The sequence below is a fragment of the Rhipicephalus sanguineus genome, chromosome 5 (genome assembly GCF_013339695.2).
Source record: "Rhipicephalus sanguineus isolate Rsan-2018 chromosome 5, BIME_Rsan_1.4, whole genome shotgun sequence".
NCBI lineage: Eukaryota > Metazoa > Arthropoda > Arachnida > Ixodida > Ixodidae > Rhipicephalus > Rhipicephalus sanguineus.
The window spans coordinates 81,719,138-81,740,378 of record NC_051180.1 but is presented as its reverse complement, the minus strand read 5'-3'; the positions used below and the strand labels follow the sequence as shown (position 1 = coordinate 81,740,378).

Genomic DNA, 21,241 nt, shown 5'->3' with positions numbered 1-21,241 from the left:
TTTTTGCCCTTGCACCTTACGTATTAGGATGTTGAGCTTCTCCACCTTGGGGCTCCCATTCACGGCTTCCACTGCGAAACTTCTCAAGACGGGCGTACACAACACCTGGCAGGAACTAGCCGAAGCGCACAAGGCTAGTCAACTAGAACGGCTAAAGCTATCGATTACTGGAAGGTCAGTGCTTCAACGGCTGAACTACGGCAAAACTTTTGTAGCCGACACAGCCACGGACGGAAAAGAAAATTCCGCCAAACATGCGCGAATCTCTCTACATTGCACGAATCCCGCGCAACATGCACCCTACGCATCACAAGCAAAGAAGACAGGCCCGAGTGAATGTTCTACGGCGAAATCACAGCCATGATCCGGATGCCAGATATACAGACGCAGCCAAATATCGCAACAGAAACGCCTTTGCTTTAAGCGTCGTAGATTCTCGGGGCGTAGAGCTCGCATCTGCCACAATTCACGCCCAAAACCCAGAAACTGCAGAAGAGACGGCAATCGCATTAGCAACCACCACGTGCTTGGATGCAGCTGTCGTCTTCACAGATTCGCAAGCAGCCATACGAAACTACACCAAAGGCCGTGTGTCTGTACAAGCACTGAAGATATTGAAGCGCCGAAGCACTCCGATGCTGTACACCTGTGTGACATGGGTTCCTGGGCACGAGGGGCTGGAGGGGAACGAGGCAGCACACGCCGCAGCCCGCGATCACGTCTTCCGGGCTATCCCCTCCCACTCTCCAGACGCTGGGACTGCGTCCGCGGAGGCTGAGCCCATACCCATCACATACTCTGCAATACTGTAACATCAAAGGCTAGAACGCAGAGAGTACCCCCCACCACATTCAAAGCTCAACAAAGAGGACAGCACCATACTCAGAAGACTGCAGAGCAACACTTACACCCACGGTATACTGATGCACAGGGTGTACCCAACGTTGCATGACTACCTCTGCCCAATTTGCGGCATACCTGACACCTTGGCCCGCATGATCCTCGCGTGCCCGTGCAGCATACGGACAGACACAACGCCTTCGCCAAATGCCAGTAACGCCGCTCAAGAAAACGAGGACCTTCTCGAAACATGGGAGGCCAAGCTCGCCTCAGAGGACCTGGACCAACAACGACGTCTCGTCGCCAGGGCCAAAGAGGCAGCGAAGGCCAGAGGGTTCCTGGAATGAGGAGACCTCCCACCTAGGGCAGACGCGGGACTAGCACCGCGACACCGTTTCGTGCAATAAATATTTATTCCTCCTCCCCCTCCCTTTCACCTCAATATGGCCTTGTCAGCCTCAATTTTTACTGGATTCGGATCGTACGTTTTCCCGGATCATACGTTTATTTTCCGCGTTTTTTCGGAAACGTATCAACGAGGTTCTATTGTATATCGACGTCTATGAGGCAGATTTGGAACTCCAAACTTCAAGGGAGCACACTCTTATCCGCCACATCAGTTGAGCTTCCACAGAAGTTGAAAGAGGCTGAGGAAATGGCATCTTTGCCTATCACGTGTAAAATGTTGTCGGCAACACTTTGGTTGCACCAAATCATATATATAAATACAATTCGGCCTCTACATTGCCTCATTCTTGATAAGACAACTATGAAACACCACCCCGCCAGCGCTTCATCAACCTAGCGAAAAGAAACATTTTCATGTTGCTATCTCATAAGAATATGCTTAGCAATCCTCTCCAACTTTTTTTTCTGCAATTTCACTTTGAAGTATTAGAAAAATGTTAGAGAAATATTCGAAAAATATTTGATTCGATTTGCACTGATACTTCAATATATTCGAATTCGCTTCGCAGCCAAAATTTTGCTATTCGCACAGCTCTACTAATACAACTTTTTTTGGCCACCGGGACCCTGAAGTGTCAATAAAAGTATTTTTTTTTCTGACGCATTCGTTTTTTCGGACATTCGATAATTCGGACTTATTTACGTTCCCCGTAGAGTCCGAATTATCAGTCGTCGACTGTATTCAAATTGCACTAGAAGGTTTAAAGGAGCACTGACACCAAAATTTTGCATCTTCTTTTTTCTGTTGCAATAAGTAGTTAATGACCCACTTATCACGGCTGGGAAGCTCGTTTGCTTGAGTGCGCGACCGCTAATTATTTGGAGACGGTTTTATAGCGCCCAGTCGCAGTTTCGGTTTCAGAGAGCACCGAGGGAGGCGGGACCCAGAGCAGTGTTTATGTAAACAAATCTGGCTACGTGAGCACACAAAACCGCATGCACATGAGCACCGCATCGGCAACTCTTTTCAACGAAGGCTCCCTGGGTGCTGCTACAATGCCCTCTGAGGCGTAAATATGCGTGACCCCCCAAGATGCACTGCCGAGGCGAGGACATGAGCCTTTGTACTCTCGTGCAAGTCTCCCTTTCTTTCCGTTGAAAAGGTCTGCTAGAAGAGAGTGGGAGAGCGCCCGCAACAATCGTGGCAGCCAACACAAACTCGTGACGCAGGTGGAGGTAGGTTGTTTACAAGAACACCAAAGGCGCGTTTCGCATACAGTGGCACGACGCGCACTTTAAACGTGATTTTAAATATGTTCTAGGCTATATTATCCGTTGATATTTCGTAGATGATGTGTGTGTGTCCACACATATCTATCCCACAGGTTATCTCACCTTCGAAATTTTGTGTCAGTACTCGTTTAAGAGTGGCCTGTCAACAGGAGAGGATGGTCTTAAACAAATACACAAGAGACAAAGGCCTTGCCTGTTAGCCCTCTTGAGATCGTCAACGAACTCTGCAGACTGCCGAGAGCGAAGCTCTGCATTCTTAGTGATCTTCTCCAGGGTGGCAACAAGCTCATCGATGCGTGCCTTGAGGCTCTTCTCCCGCTTCTGGGACTCAGCCAGTTCCTGAATCTCCGGGTTGGTGCCTTCCTGCAAAGGAGTGCAAAGATCAGCAATCAAGGCACATCAACACGTCGCACTGCATGCAACTCATAAAAATGCAGCGCGACTTAGACGAAGGCAGGAGATGCAGATACAAAGACACAGAGCCAACTCGCCCAAGTCAAAGTAGTATTGAAACGAACTGTATACAAGTTCTCGGAATCTACAGATCTGCAATCAGAGTGGGAACGCTGAAGCTACAAATACACTATTCTTTAATTAAGGCATCGAATATTGCAAGAACGTTAAACTCCCATTCCACAATCTTTATATTCTCTGCACAGCAATACAATTGCGCAAACCTGTTTGTCATAGCCCCAGCTGTTATAACAGGGCACTAACTAGCACATCGTTATCGAACCCTTCTTACAGTGTGGTTAGATGTACGTGTAGAGAGTAGCTTGCACACACATACCATACACATCTCAGCTAGTGGGACTGACAATATACATGCATTTGAAGAACATCAGAGGACCTAAAGAAAAATTAATAGTCCATAGTTAAAAGGCTTTTCCTCGAGCGGCAGTTATTTATTTGGTCTGGGGTAACCATTTTACTTTCAAAATGTGTAAAGTAGTCTATGCGTCCTTACATGCCATACATGTGAAGCAGGTGCAGTTGACAGCTTTCCCTCCCACTTATCTATCTACAACCTGTGGATTATTGCAGAGATAATCTGGAAAACCACTGCCAATTGTTATCACACGACTGCCACATAATTCATGGCATTAATCTAGCAATCACCTGTTCGTGTGTCCCATACAAGCCTATTCCTTCCTTGTGAACCTCATCGAAGTTTGACACTAAAATAAAAATACTATTTTAATTTAGAGAGAGAACATACTCTTCCAGAATGATATTCTCGTTAAAATCAAGAAAGTGAAAGAACCTTTCAATTCACCTCCACGTACACAACCCTGAGAAGGTGTTCACGTTAAGAAGTGTTGGTTACAGGTTCTATGAGAAACTATTTGGCAACACCCCAGGTGGTTTGTGCTTCTGAGCTTCTGAGCACAAGATTGTGGGTTCAATTCCTGGACTTGGTGGCCACATTTTGGTGGAGTCGAAAGGCAAAAATGCTCACATGCTTAAATTTAGGTGTATGTTGGCATCCAAAGTGGTCAAAACCAACCCTGCAACCTCCTCCCACGGCACGACTAATAATCGTGTTGCGAATTTGCCATGTAAAGCTCCAAAATTCAAATGTTTGTGAGAATCACTTGCCAGTCTCATTGGAGGCTGCTGAGATGGCCTTGCGTCCACCAACTGTGTCCTAAGGTGCTCGATGGATATCAGGTAGGCTTGCTCTCTGGCCTCCCAACTGCCAGCTCGGAGTTCCAGCGCGGCCTTCTCCTTCTCCAGCAGATAATTCTGGGCCTTCAGCTCGGCCTTTTCCTCCTGCAAACAGATGTCAGACTCAACATTGGTTCACCATTATCACCATCCTATATTACGTGCATGGCAGGTCAGGTGCCTCTCCCAATTTCTCAAATTTGCCCTGTCCTGCGCATGCTAATTTTATTTTATGCCTGTAAATTTCTTAATTTCATCGCATCATCAAGCTCTCTGCCATCCGCAGATCTTGATATCCATTTCATCATTTTAGCTTACCATCAGTTGTCTTTCCTTCGCACTACAAGACCTGGCCAGATCCACTTTTTCTTTTAGTGTCAGCCAGAATGTCAGTTACCCCCATTCGTTCTCCACACAAATGACACACACAACTACGGTTAACTCGAGACACTTACAAAATGCAGTAATCAAAAAGTGTCATTAATTAAGACAAATCTCAGAATTTTGTTTTGTTCACTATCTTATCAGATTTCGAAGTCATTTTAATTGCAAGAAGGCTTTTGTATAACTGAAACTTTCTGCCTCCTGTGAGCACAAACTGAATATATAAAAGACCAACCACAAACAGATGATGGGAGCTCACTCATGAGGTACAAATGGTCAAAACAAGTTCACAGACAATAATCAGGCAGCTTTGTATTCTTCTTGGGCACCACTACAATGAAGTGTGAGTTCCTTGCTTGCATGGCTGTGGCAACTAGCCCATATATTCTGGGTGTATGTTTGTCCAAATGCAAATGCCTCTGGCCTGATTAACCCTACCATAAGTGAAAGAGTAAATTCAGCTGAAATTTTCTTAAAAATAGAGGATTTCAGTTAGTGAGATTTCTAATGTTCCTGTAGTAAAAGAAAACTTCCAAATGTTTCCAAAACACTGGTGGCTTCGGAAACTTTGTTAGGAAGCACTTATGAATAACGCAACATGAAACCGGGGTGATAATGTTGTGATCACTCAAATGCATCAACCATCTTATCATGAGCTACAATGCTGCCATATGTTCACACTTCTTTGTAAGCAACCTTGCCTCTTTTTGGTGCTGAATATTGCAACAGACAAGGTAGTGTGTTAGACACTGCATAGAAGTAGGCTGAGAGAGAAAGGAGAAGAGGACGAAGCCTCGATTGGGGTTAAGGAAAAACTGCGAATGTGGAAAAGTAGGCTTTTCTCCCAGTGTTTGATGTGCCTGCTACAATATACTTTCATCTACATTAGGGGTCTCAAACACGTGGCCTGCAGACCTTTTGTTAGCAGCCCGGCCCACACGACTGTTTCCGTCCCATCGTTCTTTTTTTTATTTTCTTAATAAGTATGTTCATGAGCCACACAAACGTGACTGGTCTTGAGCATTTTTTTAGTGAGGCACCCGATGCGGTCACCATGTGTTGAAATATAATTATGGAACATAAGCTCTAAATTTCAAAATTTGCATCCAGATTTCTGTCATTCTGGAGGTCAGTATCGATATGTTTCTCGAATTCAGACACCTAATCTCCTTCACAAATGGCACATATATGAGATAAGGGAAAGGCCTCCTTTCAAATGGCAGTGTCAGCTGACATTTTGTTCAAACTGTCCCCCCCCCCCTTCGCTTCAAAATTCTTCAGTGCCCCGGCCCTTGTGGGAGACTAAATTTCATGACTGCACGGCCTGCTAGCTGAGGTCAGTTTGAGACCCTTGATGTATGTAGTAGGACACAGACTGATTGAACCTCATTCCTTCTTTTCATTGTTGCACGAAAACACACTGCACCCATAGACCTGGGTTTCTAGAAGACTAACCTTGATGGCCATAAGTTCTTGCATGAGCACGGCATTCTCAAGGTCAAGTTTGTGGGCATCCAAGAGAGTCGTGGCACCGCGCGGTTCAATGTGCACGCTCTTCCAGCTCCAGCAGCGTGGCTCTCAACGCTGCACGCTCTTCGCGCAGCTGCACCAGATGCTCACGCAGGCGCTGCTCCTCGATCTTGGTCAGCTCGCCGCCATCACAACTGCTGGAAGTTGAACTGGTTGTGCTGAGGGGGAAAAAGGGGAAACATCAATAATCAACACACATGCCACCGAAGTTGGCCAAGGTGCTAAAGAGAGGTGATGTTTATGCTAGTGCAAACCTTCATCGTGGTTATGCAACACTTGTTTTATTTGAATACCTAGGTCCTCCAAGTCTTCCCTTTTATCATTTGGCACATTAGCACAGGAACAGCCAGGGACCTTTAGGTTCCTCAAATGCTCTGACACATTCAACACAAAAACAAACAATTGTTGTGTGATTTCAACAACTCTCTTTGAAAACGATGTTCTTTATGTACATTACACCAAGGGTACTGTGCCTACAATGTACCCTAGGGTTCTGAACCGAGTTTCAACTGTGTTTTTTTCCACAACACCAAAATCTCATTAGAGATGTTGTTGCATTCCTTTAACACTCATATGTGGCTTCTGTGACTGAGACAAGTCTCTTCGTTGAAACAGTGGTTCCAGGTTGAAGGGTATTATGGACATATTTAGACCAACAGAAGTTCTTGCACAAGATTCTCACTATGCTAACTTTCTTTTATGCTCTGTCCTCTATTGACATGCAGCCACCAGAGCTGAATCAATATTCCATTTTTAATGTAGTGTGCTCGGTAGGTGAAGTGTTACAAGAGGGCTACTGTTGTGATGAAAGCACAAGAGAAAGAGAGAGAGACCTGGTTGTGTGGCTGTGTGAAGAAAGGTCCTCCCAGGGGCTGGCTGCCACACATCCCTGGTGAGGTCACTGCCAAGGCACCCCCGCAATGGCGGTCGAGCCGGTGAAGGACTTGCCGGGCCAAACCCTCGGCTAGCCGCCGCTCTTCTTGGGCACGACACATCATCTCTTCTTCCTCCACTGAAGAAAGTTCAAAACTTTATTTACATAGGTCCAATGGGTCAATGGTATTCGAAGCTGCCTAATAGAGCATCTGCGATCACGTTATCACCGTTCGTACCAAGCTAATGACTGTAATATTTGTCATCATCAGCCTGTTTTTTGTGGCACTTCACTTCCATTTCTCCAAAGAAATAAAGTACTAGCATGAAAAATAACTGAGGTTTTCCATGTCAGAAAGTGCACGAATACTTACGTGCATCAGTGAGCCATCTCTGTTGAATTGCCTCAAAACAATTGGCTTTACCAAATGCCACATGACCTGGTTGCACTGTTGCTTACTGCTTTTTTAATTAACTTTCCCTAACTGATAAAGCATCGTTCTGCAGACATTCATTTGAGTCAGCTGGTATGTATACATACTACGCTTTCCCCAAAATATACTGAGTTTATTTCGGCATATATATTTAATTCTGCCAGTGTCCTATTTGCTGTCTACTATGTTTTACATTCACGATTTCTTATCTTTTGAAATGGTAGAATGGTGGCCGACACCACGAATCGCCGTACACTTTACTAGTTTGTCCAGTGACACTAGCAAGTCAGCAGAAGTCTATTTTGCCACTAACTTCAGAAATATAACATCTTTTGTGTTGGCTTTAACAGTAAATGTTCCACATCATCACTGCCTATATAAAAACGGGTTTTGTTACCATTTTTACGATAACAGCTCTGATGGCAGGCTATTTCCAATGCCATGAACATAATTTCATTATCGTAATTTTCTGATCCAGTCTCCTGGAAAAAACACGTGCATCACAATTGGACAGACACAGAACTCTGATGTGTGAATTATTATAGTCGGATACAACTTTAGAAGTCCATGGCATTTCCTCCTCAAAGCCAGATGCACACAGGCCTACTACAGTGGGCACGCACTCCAGAGTGACGTCATGAGCCGGACAGCCAGTGACAGCGCCTTCGGAGAACATCACCCAGTGTATAAGCGGGACTATTTCTTTAGTCGCGGAGGCGATTGGCTGACACGCTTCAGTTGTCTGAGCGGTGCCTCTCCGGACTTCTCAAGTTGTATCCGAATATAGGTGTCAACACAACAGAAAGAGGCCAGCCTGTAATCCCGGATGAAGTAGGCAAAAAGCAGGTAAATTGAGAAGCATGTCTTTATCCTGTAGGTGTGGGCTTTATGAGACATTTAATAGATGTGGCTTTTCTAGTTGATGCCCCGAATGATTGGGTCAAACATTAAACAACAAAACAGGAACAGTGACAAATGTCATAATGGGAAGGACGTGGCAATGAAAACCATTTTTGTTTATTTATGGAGATAAAGTGACGAAATTTGGCATGCAGATGTTGTATGTTATGCTGATATCATAACTGAAGTCGAGTTTGAGCTAACTGTTGTAGCTTCTGAGTTACAACACTTGATAGACTCTCATTCTCATCCCAAAATTAATGAGTTAGACATAAGTTCGTCAAGATTTTTGCATAACGACACTCAAAAGGGCTCATTCTATGCCGTAAAGCTATTAGTTTATCTTCTTAAAGGGACCGACAACTGCCCAGAACATGAAATGAGATGACTCCACTGATGAAAAGATTGTTCGTCGCATTGACTCAAACCAACCCTGTTTTTTTCGTGAGATATGGATTTATATTTTTATTTATTATATGAAAGTCGTGAAAAATGACCTGTGGTGCCTCTGGCGGCAAAAACATGAACGATCCGATGAACCCTGCCACGTGACCGTTGATAGCTGTACGCGGTCAATGATTTGTTTGTTAGTATTGAAATATTGTTCGTTTCATATTAAAAAGTATTACTCCATAATAATGTACATATAGGCCAGCGTTAGTAGTATGCATTAAAGTGGCGCTGCCTTCGCGTGACGTAATGATCCCATGCTCTTCAGCACGTCTTGGGCAACTTTTCAGCGTGCTCATGCAACCGTGCATGCAGTTTCCAGGTCGCTAAGATTTTGGAGCGACATAGTTTTGCTACCTACACTTCGTCTCAGAAATGACGCGCGCTGCTACTCGGTGCGGCCGTGCATATGCACAGTTACGTTTTCGATTACTTGGCTTGGCTCGTGTATCGAGAGAGTAACGACGCCGGGACAAGCCATTCATGACACAGGCGCAGGCAACCTTGGACGCATGCGCACACAACGCGGTACAGATACAGGGAAGGTGTATAATGCCACATCATCTCATTGTAACAGCTTGTTATTTTCAAAAATAGTTGAAAAGGTATAAATAAAGGTGGTTAAGGATAGTTAAGGGAACTCCTGCGAAAGCAAAACAATAGTTAAGGGAACTCCTGCGAAAGCAAAACAACGATAGCTTTCACAAATTGCGAGAAGGGCTGGCGGCATCGCTATCAATTCTCAGCGTTGCTGGAGGAAAGGTGCGTCCGTATTTAGAGCCTTTCAGATCGAAAAATACTGCTCGTAAAATAACTACGTGCTTTTGGGATTAACTACTGCAGCTACAAACACTGCGAAGGGTGAGCTTTCTGTCGCGCCGTAAAAAAATGGGTCGAGAAAAATCAGTTGTCGGTCCCTTTAATATCCATATAAGCACACAGAAAAATTTTTGAGGTGTCCTGTACATATTGCCTTTCTAACAACTTTTACAAAAAGCCAATTACAAAAATCACGGTGTGCAAACAAATATGGACAGCTTTACGGCACTCACTAATGTTTCAGGATCTAAGAGCAAACAATGTAACGGTTATATCTTTATTTGTTGTGAAGTGGCACGGGATGACTGACAGCAACTGAACAAAGAAATGAAAGCTGAGAAAACAGAGCTCAAAGAAAATGGAGCTCAAAGCTAAGAAAATGAAACTCGAAAGGAAGCCGATTATATTCTTCATTGTAGAAATGCAGCATGGTGGCTACATTGAGATCTGATCTCTCCTCTTTACGATGATGCCAAGATGGCAGCACTGTGCCTAAAAAAAGCTGCATGATTTGCATTTTCTAAAGCCCATTTTTTTCAAAGTTTTTGGTGACAGCACACTAGTAAAAAAAGAAGTGCTTTTTTTCTTAACTTCTACTGCATATTTTGTTCTAATATTTCATTACTACGTAAAAGATGGTGTGAGGATTGCAAAAAAAAAATAAATTGCAAAATTGAACATCTTGACCAAATTTACCATTCCCATTACCATGCCCCCCCCCCTTAATTGTGACCATCTGGTGTTCATCATTATCAGCCTATAATTATGCCCACTCCAGGACGAAGGCTTCTTCCAATGATCTCCAACCCACCCTGTCCTGCATGAGCCGATTCCGTTTTATGCCTGCAAATTTCTCAATTTCACTGCTCCACCTAACCCTTTGCCATCCTCAGCCGCACTTCCCATCTTTAGGTATCCATTCCAATGCTCTAACTGACCATCGCTTATCTGTCCTCATGATGCAACCTGACCAGATCCCTTTTTTCCTGTTAATATCTACTAGCATATCAGGTACCCCTGTTTATTCTCTGATCCACTCAGCTGTCTTCCTATCTCTTAGAGTTACACCTATCATTTTTCGTTCCATCGCACGCTGAGTGGTCCTTACCTTCATCTCGAGTTTCTTTGTTATTCTCCAGGTTCTGCTGCATATGTTTGAACTGGCAAAATACTACGATAGTTGTACACTTTCCTCTTTAGTGACAGTGGTAAGTTACTGGTCATGAGAGTGCCTACTGTATGTGCACCAACCCATTCTTATTCTTCAGTGGATTCCCTTTACATGAGTAGAATCCCCTGTTAAATGTTCTGCCTAGATATACATACTCTACTGATTCAAAGGTCCGGTTGTCTATCACGAACCCTCGTTCTGTCGCTGGACCGCCTAGCATAATCTTCGTTCTTTAAAGGGATCTAAATTTAAGTACATAAGTGCCCTTGCAGTTTGCCGTCGTTGAAATGTGGTTGAGGTGGCTGGGAGTAAAACTGAATTTTTATGATTCTAGAGTTTTGCATGTCAGAACCAATATCCGGTTACAAAGAATGCCGTAATGAGACTCTAGGTTAATTTTTACTGCTACACACGCAATGCTTGGTTTTTGCACTTCAGTTCCATTGAAATGCAGCCACTGTGGCCAGGATTTGTTTTCACAAATGAGTGCCTAGCAGCGTGACACCATAGTTAGTAAGCCACTACAGCATGTCATTTCTCGTTGGTGGTCACAATCTTGCAATGCAGAAAACTACTCACAAGGAGACGCTGCCCTGTAGTTTGCCAGTGGTCGGCCGGTGTCGGCCAAGGCCAGCAATGCATCGAATGCCTCTAGAGCTCGATCGCTACAGGCCAGGGCCAGTTGCAAGGCGGTCTGGTTTGACTCGTGCTTTCCGAGGAGCACACTGAGCCGGTCGCACTGGCCTCGGCTCTCCTCCAATGCCAATTGAAGGAGGTCGTTCTGACATCGGAGGTGCTCCACCTTGGAACAGCACACAGTGTATGAGTTGCAAGATGGAACAAAGTTCCCTGGTAACTTGTACATGTATCACATGGGCGTATCACAGTGCCATAGCACACATTCACACACACACACCTTGCTGCTTAGACGCTCTATCTCCACTTCGAATTCGCGTACGCGGCCCTCAGGGAAGAGGAGAGCCCGAAGAGCAGAGCCGCTGGGCAGCAATGGCTTCCTGGGTGTGTGCCTCTTCTTGCAGCTGTTGCACAAGCTGTTCAGCTACCTTGCTGCTCGAAATCTGCATAAAGGGCACCGCACAAACAAATAAACATCACGACTGGCTACTATTTCTACCCCTGGTTGGTTTCTGCTGTTTGCTCACTGACATGTAAGCTCATCTTGAAGTTTTTTCACATTTGTGTTGTTTGTGTGCAGTGAACAGACCATTCAGCCTCCCTGATCAGCGCAGCTGTATGAGAAGAAAAGTGCTCACTGTGAAAACTAGAACACCGCATGCTGGCAATGAAAATGGTCACCATTAGTACAGGCCATCTTGCTTGACCCAATACACCACGACCCAATATGCTGTTCTTATCAGGTTTCAGGCTTCACTTTCTCCCACAGAGGTGTTGCATGCCCGTCTCGGGGAGCTCATTTGAAACACGCTCCCCACGTTTCCATTTGTCACTTCACAAAGCTCTGTTGGCTGCCTGAGAGGTCACATAATTATGCACAACATATGTGGTCACCTCTTACATTTCACTATTTAATTAGCTCGTAAAGGAACAAAATGCTGGGCAAGTGAAACATGCACGACAAACCGTAGCTGCAGACTTTTAAACTCGGCTTGACTAGTTTGACAGTTCGTGTGAAGTATGCTACAACGGGTTTGGCTTGGCTTTGCTACCTTTAGTTTTGAGAAGGTGCCAGCAATGTACTGAAACAAAAACATTGTTCTTTCTGCTCATGTCGATGGCACAATTAGTAACACATGGTTGTGCAGGCAGAGCCTGGATTATTGGACGGTGCATTGTAAGGAGCCTAGAATGGAGCTTCGTAAAAATGATGGTGCTTTGAAGTCACCTGAACAATTAATAGGTCAGTGGCTGTCTTCTATGTTACATGCAGCTGATGAGTGGCTTTCATATGCTGAATTGTCGTGCTTCCAAAGACTGCAGATTCTACTCACCCCTAGGTTTGCCATCTCTGATCCAAGAATAAGCCTCGGCGAAGCGGGGGGTTCCGTCTTGCGCAATCGGACACGCTCAGCCATCTTGGCCACAGGCTGCGCCGCCTGCTCAGCCAGTGGGGATGCACTTCCACCTGGAATCTGACCACAGCTACTCTGGGGACTCGTGGCTACGCGCTGCTGGAGGTCTCGGACCTGAGGAAGTAAGCATACTCGGGATAAGTCTTGAAAACTTATTTTAGATGCGAAGTATCTTAAAGGCCAACTCCGGCGATTTTTTGGCCATGTCAAAGTAATGGTGCTTTTATGTTCCTGAGACGCTCCTGTTACGGGCCTGATAGCAGAAATACTCGGCAAATTGTAGAATAATTTTAAATAAGCAAAAAAGCGCAACACCGAAACCGAAACCCAGAGTGTACTGTCTACGTATGACGCAGACGTTACGAACGAACTGGAAGTCGTGCAAGGCATGCCGGTCACGCCGGCGCAGAGTATGAAAACTGTGACAGCCGGGACGAGCAGGTGCGCAGTGGAGAGGTGAGCACGCCGCGCATCAACTGTAATGTCTGCGACTGACAGTGCCGCGTCTAATACTAACAGTGTCTCGGCCAGCACAGCAGACGCTCGTTGTAGCGGCCGAAGTTAGCGGTGCCCTCGGCTGCGTCACTTCCGCCGCCTTCCCAATACTAACGTCACAGACGCAATGTTGCCAATAATTGTGGGAAGCCAGGAGGGCGTTTGCAGACAATCTTTAAAATTCATTTGCAAACAATCTGCGCATGTCTCAAGCCTGTAATTTGGCATAAATGACGGAAATGTGCAAAGGAACGTACCCAGTGAATTTCACTGAGATCCATCAACCTCGAAAAATCGCCGGAGTTGGCCTTTGAGGCGGAGCTCAATCCGGTGGTGGTGTGCGGCGTGACCACCCTTACTGCGCATGCGCATACCCTCTCCACACACCTCTCCACTCCTCCTCACTATTCCCCCTGTCATCTACCCTCTCCCATTTCCCCTCTCCACTTTCCCTCTTCCCTCCCCTCTCCCATACCCCTCTCCACTTCCCCTTTCCACTCTTCCTCTGAAACGCGGGCTAGACATGCCGAAATTCTCTACTGCGCAACGCCGCGATGAGCTCAAGCGCATGCGCGTCCCCTCCCCTTCTCTCTCCTCTCCTACGCTACCCCCTCTTGCCCGCCTGTCGACTGCGTTCCCCGCTCGCCCTGTGAGAATCAACGGCCAGGCTAGATGGAAGATACGACGCGCTTAGCGTCGCTCTTCGCGTTCCATGACGCGAGCTTGGTAGCATGCCCAACGAACGCCAACGGAACGCGATCGTGCAAGTGCTCCGGCTTCGCATCTACTCATGGTCCCCTTTAGCGGGAGATGGTGTAATTTTCATTTACTGCCTATTCACAAGCGAAAGCCTGCATTATTATACCTTACTACATATTTTACAGATTAATGTGTTTTCCTACTTAGAATGTTGCTGACTGCTGTGATGCAACAGCACATTCAGGAGATTTCCGTAATAGCTTCATTTTTCAGCCACTATGATTTTAGATACCGTATTTACTCGTGTAATGAACCCACTCGCATAATGAACGCACCCCCCCACTTTGGTCCTCAGAAAAAAAAAGTTTTTGAGAGAACCACCGTGCATTCGCAACGTGTTTCTGTTAGTAGGCCTTCAATAGCATTAATTGAGCAAGTACATCGCAGTGATCCCCGGTGGCCTGATGTCCGTGCTGCAGCCCCTTGACGTTTCCATTAATAAGCCTTTTAAAAACAACGTGTGGCGGCTGTACACGGAGTGGATGGCCGACGGAAGGCACGACCTGACTCCTGCTGGTAAAATAAGGAGGCCGTCCATCGAGATGCTGTGCCGCCGGATTCTTGAGGCGTGGAGTCAGATTCGAGCGATATGATCGTCCGGAGCTTTAAGAAGACTGGGATCTCCAATAGCCTGTACAGTACAGAAGACAATGCGCTGTGGTCTGGCGATGACGAGGCGGCAGCAGCAAGCGACATAAGCGAGGAAGACACTGACGGCGATGGAAGCGAGTAGGAGCACCAAAAAGTGGTCGGTTGGTGTCATCAATAAAGCTTTTTTTTTTCGCATAAATTGCGTGCAAACACTTACTTTTTAAAGACTGAGGTATAATTATCGAGTTTCTGAACACCGTCATGCGAAATTTCAACTTTTATACCTACCGCAATTTCTTTTTCCACATAATGAACCCTCCCCCCAAATTTGCATCAACATTTCTGAAAAAAAGTGGGTTCATTACGCGAGTATATACAGTAGTTCCACAAACTAGAAAAATTATGCAGGTCAAACACACATACTGGAATCTATTTGAAGCATTCCTCTAGGACACACATGCTATGTGACATGGCATCACATTCTCATCTCAAAAAGATACCTGGAGTTAACACTCGAGAAGCATTCGTGCAAGTGTGGCCTGATTGTTACTGCGTCAAGCAGTTGTAATGGGAGACCAAGGTTTGACTCTACCTACCAGAACAGGAAGGTTCATGAAAAAGCTTCATTTTAAATGCAGTCCAGCCTTTTTAGGATACTGCAGCATTACTGGCGAACGACATAAATGTTTCGACGACTACCGAGGACCCTAAGTACTACAGAAATTCACGCGCATGCAGCTTTTCACTCCTGAGCAAGAAGCCTTGAGGCACAAATCAAAGGCACGTGGAGCTGCTAGCTGTTGGAAATGAAAAAAAAAAAAAAAAAAAAACTTGCCTTGCGCTGGAAGCGATCCCTATCCTCGCGTAGTGCAGCTGTAGCGGCCCTTGCCCTCTGCAAGTCTGCTTCCTGGCGTGCCAGGCGCTCCTGAAGGCTCACATTCTGCGAACGCAGAGCCGCCATTTCCTCCTGCATCTGGGATGCCTGTAGGCTCTGGCATGATGTGGCACGGTGCTCCACGCTCGTCACATGACCACCACGCACTCCATGGCTGCTACTGCTGCTGCGAAAGCCCTGCACAAGGCCATTAGCGAACATGCAGCTGAGCCAACTTATTGCAGAAATTTCTAGTTAGCACAGGTAGGACGCAAATATTGAGACTTGCATGCAGTTAATCACAGTGCTGTGGCTCAGTCATCGTGAAGAAGTTTGTTCAATCGATCAATCGATTTGTGAAGTTTAACATCCCAAAATACCACTTATACTATAATAGAGGCTACAGCGGAGGACTGGATTACCATTTTACCCCCAGGGGTTCTTTAACGTGCACATCTTTTCGCATTACGCCCCCCACTATAGCATGCCCCCCAGACTGGGGGACTTAATTACATAAACATGCAGGCATTTCTGCCGTACCTGGGGCTTCTCATCAAAGCTTTCATTGTCTCCAAGGCCACTACTGGTATCTTCTCCTTCGTGAGCTTGCACCGGCATGACAACTTCTGTGGTAGTGCACTTTCCAGAAATAACGTCAGTAAACTCTGGTGGAGATTCGTTGTCTGAAATTAAAACAAAGAAAAAATTAAGCCAGGAAGGGAGGGTGGGGTGCATTAGCTTCTATATCAGTGCAGGCAACATGCACTTTGAGAGAATCACTGCATGCAACAAAAAAGACACGAAAAAGTGTAAGTTCATAAAGCAGAATGCAGTGGTTACCTTTGTCGCTAATGGACTCTGTAGCTAAGTTCTCGTTGCTCGTGCAGTGGCTCAGGACATCACTGATTCTTGATTCATCACCTGACTGCTGACTGTACTCATCCTCTTCCCTAGATGGGAATGCATAAATTAGTAACATAACTTTAACAGCCATACTGCAGGCTTCGTTATAAATTTTGGTTAATTGCTGGAAGTTGTAAGGTGCTGTGGAGGGAGCATATAAGAGAAGTAACTTTTTAAATCTGTTTATTATTGAAGATGTTAGAACAAATTGACCTGCCCATTACCATGCCTCCAAGAGACGAGCTTCACAGCCACCAGCAGGCTCCAAAGAGCATTGCGTTCCTAACTGCCCTTTTCACTTTGCTTCTCACTTTGTAATTACTATTGCAACTAAAAAATGGAAAACCTGAATGTCCGACTGGAAATCACAATAGCATTGATAATGTTTCCAAGATAATCTTTTTAAAACTGCATTCTCAATCTGAGATTCATTTTTCTTTATTTGTATGCCAAGTTTAATTAATGTAATAATTTTATTTTACATTACACAATGAACATACAGGCACACTAGAGTTAGGCTGAATCTCAGTTAGGGCTCAGCGCCATTATGTGCACATACAAACAAACAAAATAAGCTCACCATAACTGCAGTTAGCGTCCCATATAATGTGCAACCTAAAACCTGAGTCAACTGGTGTTTTCATGATTTTCACATATTCCTGGCTCTTAATTATTTTTGTTCCCACTGCCAAGTGAAAAGCATACTAAAGGGGTTTGTTCAGTTATCTGTGACAGATACAAGAGTGCGGTCACTGAAACGCTGCTAGAATATGTGGTGACCACACAATACTTAACAGTAGTTTAAGCTTGTTCAGTGTTAGAGGAACTTGCTCAGAGCATACAAACAGAAAAAAAAAAAAAACGCGAGTGAAATGAACACAACACAAAAGGAAACGGACACTGACTTGATCACTGCAGCCCTCTGGATGTCAAGCTTCTTGGAGAGTTCGGCAATGACACTGTGGAGCTCTGTGATGCGCTCCTCGTAACGTTGTGCCTGCTGCTCTAGCCGATCTTCTTGGTCCCGAGCAACCTGCATGCGTTGCAGCTGCCGCTTGCTCAGCTTCCTCTCCAGCGCTTCTTTCTCCTGGGACACTTGTTGCAGCCGACCGGCGAGGTCGTACACCTCATTTTTTAGCGACGATAGAGCAGCCAAGTGTAACTGGAAGGAAAGGTAGTGCAACGTCGTGAGAAAAAAAGAAAAGAAGCCTTAGAAAGACTCGTTATCGTTATGTTAGCGATTTAAAGCTTTGCCCACTCACCTTGTTTGCTAGTTCAAGCAGGTCGGTAGTGTTGCTGGGTATGGGTCCCCCAGAAGCTTCGATCAGTCTCTGTAGTGTGTTAGGCTCGGGGCTCAAGTCTCTGGTGCCAGAGTCGAATTCCCAACTTTCGTGGCGTTCGGACAGTGCTCCTGCAGCAACCACAGGACAGTAAAACATAACATATGAATTCCGCATGTATACACAGCAACTTAAGGCAGGATCAAAGGAAATATGCTGCGAACTATCGTAATATAGAATGAAAGGGCGATGTCCACCCCTGAGACCACTTGGCTTGATACCACCGTTTCAAATGAGACCTAAGAAAAATATTTAAAGGGACTGACAACCAATTTTTATGGTACCTGTTTTCTTCAGTTCAACAGAAAGCTTACCAGTCAGAGGATTTGATCATAGAGTGGCAATGTGGAAAACACTGAAACATTTCGGAGTGGAATTTTTCTATCTACAGTGCTGAGTAAGTTGTACACACAACACATGCTGCAAACAGTGGTAGGTGAGTGCGATAACAGTTTGTGTTTGTGCGCTTTGGTTCGCTGCACAGGTGTGCGCACTGTGCACATGCACCGCGGCTGGACTTGGTTCCACTTGTTGCTGCAAAGGCAGCACTGCTTCTCAGCGCCAACTCCTTTTACTTCGCAGTAAGTGCAGAATAAAGCGGGGATGCCTATACAACCCATAATGAATTATAGTGGGCCTAAACAACTGTATGACTAGGTACAGCAATCCGAACTATATTCATTTGCACAGTACCAAGGCTTGTCACCAGGCGACATGATGTGTCGGTTTTCGTGACTTTTAAGCGAAGCTTAAAAATACAAAAAGAATGCTCACTTCTATCACTAATTCACAGTCTTTCCACTTCCACCAGTGTCTTGTGACACATTCTGGCCTGTTGTCAGTCCGTTTAAGGTAAATATGTTTATCACTTTGAGCTTGAGTTGATGCATTAAAATTTCAGACACAAGCTTAAAGAAAAAATGTTCAGACCTAATCGCTAGTACACAGGGCTCTGCTACATGCAACATCTAACTTTGTGTTCCCCTCTTTGCTTAGTGAGAACTACATACTTGTGCATTGTTTTAAACATGGTATCCCTAAACATTAGAGAGCTTTAGTGTTGAGGCTCGCCCTTGCATTCTTTTGTACTCTCCCTGTGCTCTTCTGTTCACCAGCCACCCACACGGAAAGTACAAAGGAGCGCAAGAGCTTGGGTACACATGCCTCTTGAGTACCCAACACTAAAACTCTCTAATGTTACAAAGGCTATGGGAGTTCTTCCTCAATGGCAGGCACTGGTCCATAGCAATATGTTCACAATATATCTGTGCACAATATTTCTGTAGACAGAACATTGCTTTATTGCTGCACTGTACCTTGACTAGCATCACTTCCTGCCTTCCAGGAACACGATGCCTGCGCTGAGGTAGTGGGACAATGTTCCAGCGCTTTTTCCTCTTCCTGATGTGTGAGGGCTTTGATCTCGCCCATAAGCTGCATGCGGCTCCGAAGGAACACTGCATACGAGATGCGCCCATCTTCGTCAGCTCCGAGCTCTTCCATCAGCTCAGCAACGCTGTTCTCCAGGTTCAGCTGACGGCACACAGCCAACAGGTCTTGGCTAAGTTGTCACGACAAGGAAAAAAAACAGACAGCGTGTTAAGAAGATCATTGTGTTGGCACCTCAGCGCTAAACTTCTAACGGTGAGCATGATTTTCTAAGTTTACTAGGGTTTAAAAGTGGCATACAGTTGGAATAAAATTAAATTGTGGCCTGCCTGTGTCGTGCAGATACTTAAAGAGTGACTTATAAGAGAACATACTGCCATAGTTCGCAATCATTAGATTCCGTAATTATCAACTTCACAAAACTAAGTACACTTCCACTGTCTGGTCTCTGTGCCAGGCCATCTCCATAGTAGATCGCAAGCGCCTGCACCAGGCACAATAAGTGAGCAGTTGGCTCCAGGTACAAATAATTTATTGAAGCTAAATTTTGTTTGAGTATAATGCTTGAAGCAGAAAAGGAATGGGGAAAACACGAGGTGAGATTCCTGAATACAAAACATAAAAGCACTGATAAGTCTAAGCAGTGGAATACCTATTATCGAGAAATGCATCACATTGAGAAATGCGTCACATCATAAGAAGGGGCCCAATGTTAGGCCCTCAGGTGATGGTATTGGGCACAATCGATGCATTAAACGCTTTCAGCAGTTTCAGAAGGAGAAATGGGGACAGAGTATACAAGCTACTATTGCTAAATCGCGCTTAAATCACCACTTTTAATCATCCATCTCTCACGGGCAACTCATGCTATAATTATTTCCTGGGCTGCTTTCCATTCTAAAAAGACAGGGCGTGCAAGCACGGACACAAGAAAGAAGTCAGGACACCACAAACGCCGACTAACAACTGAAGAGACGCACAACGGCTGAAAAGAACACCAAAGACTGGAACACCAGTCTTTGGTGTTCCAGCACGGCTTGCAACTCGCCAACAGGGCGTGATCAGTATAGCCTCAATTCAGTGCAGACATCATTTCATGCTTTCTTTTTGTGCTGGGTAGATCGTAAAATACACACTTTAATAGTGGTGAAGAAATCATTAACTGAAGTGTCCACTAATTGCTGTGAAAAAAAGCAAGCTGGCTGGTCAGCATAAATTTGGTACACGTTACAAGCTTTCTAACAGCGTCATGGGAGCATAGAAGATATGCGAAGGATCTGTCATCTGGACTTTGGGTAAAAAAAAAAAAGATATCTGCCAATTTATTCGCTATTCTGGAACACTACGGCGATGGTAGGCGTTCGAAACCACTTAACGCCCTTCGATCTACATAGTCGCAACGTCTTTTATTTGATAAATTACAATAATTTTCACCCGGAACTCGGCGTACTTGTGATACCTGATAAACAGGTTCAGCAAAACTGCAGCTAGAAAAGCGATCAGAGCTTCACTACCTGTCGATGTATCCGTCCCCGTTGCCATCGCAAGTCTGGAAGAGTCGTCGGATCCGCTCTTCTTCCGGAGTTGAGCCGGAATCACTCCCACTAGATTCACTGTTCACGTCACTGGCCATGTGCACTTCGACCCATGGGCAGCCTCAGAAGCGCGATTTGTAGTTCCAGCTGCGACCCGAAGTTCACAGGACAGGACGTCAGTTGTTTACATTAGGCCGACGGGCCCTCTCCGGCGATGCCATATCGCACGGATTCCTCGGTGCGCGCAGTATACCCACGAAGCTACTTGCTGCATGGCCGACACTAGCTGTTGAATACTCCAGCGATCGACAGCGTTAGGACTTTAGGCGCGAAAGTGTGCAAGGTAACAGTAATCAGCTCGGCCCAAAGGTCGAGACCGAAATTACATTGATATCAAAACACATTTCCCCTCCCGAAACAGTAACTCTCTTGTTGCCAGACGACGGAGCTACAGCGGCGCTAAATCGGCTAAACCGGACATCCGCGCACGGCTGGGTCTGGAACATGGCTAGAACTCTGGACTCTTGCGCCAAA

General features: G+C 45.4%; 1 protein-coding gene across 1 annotated transcript in view; it reads right to left on the bottom strand.

Moving 5' to 3' along the window:
• LOC119393863 (colorectal mutant cancer protein-like) overlaps window positions 1-21,169 on the bottom strand; it is a 29,621-nt gene extending 8,452 nt beyond the window's left edge. The window contains 17 exon segments of the mRNA XM_049415979.1: window positions 2,735-2,900; window positions 4,137-4,314; window positions 6,049-6,147; window positions 6,149-6,281; window positions 6,957-7,018; window positions 7,020-7,135; window positions 11,350-11,572; window positions 11,687-11,740; window positions 11,742-11,849; window positions 12,741-12,935; window positions 15,502-15,738; window positions 16,081-16,223; window positions 16,381-16,490; window positions 17,349-17,605; window positions 17,706-17,854; window positions 19,100-19,344; window positions 20,687-21,169. Coding sequence (XP_049271936.1) covers window positions 2,735-2,900; window positions 4,137-4,314; window positions 6,049-6,147; window positions 6,149-6,281; window positions 6,957-7,018; window positions 7,020-7,135; window positions 11,350-11,572; window positions 11,687-11,740; window positions 11,742-11,849; window positions 12,741-12,935; window positions 15,502-15,738; window positions 16,081-16,223; window positions 16,381-16,490; window positions 17,349-17,605; window positions 17,706-17,854; window positions 19,100-19,344; window positions 20,687-20,805 — 2,594 coding nt within the window. The 5' untranslated portion in view covers window positions 20,806-21,169.
• Between the last annotated feature and the right edge of the window lie 72 nt (window positions 21,170-21,241).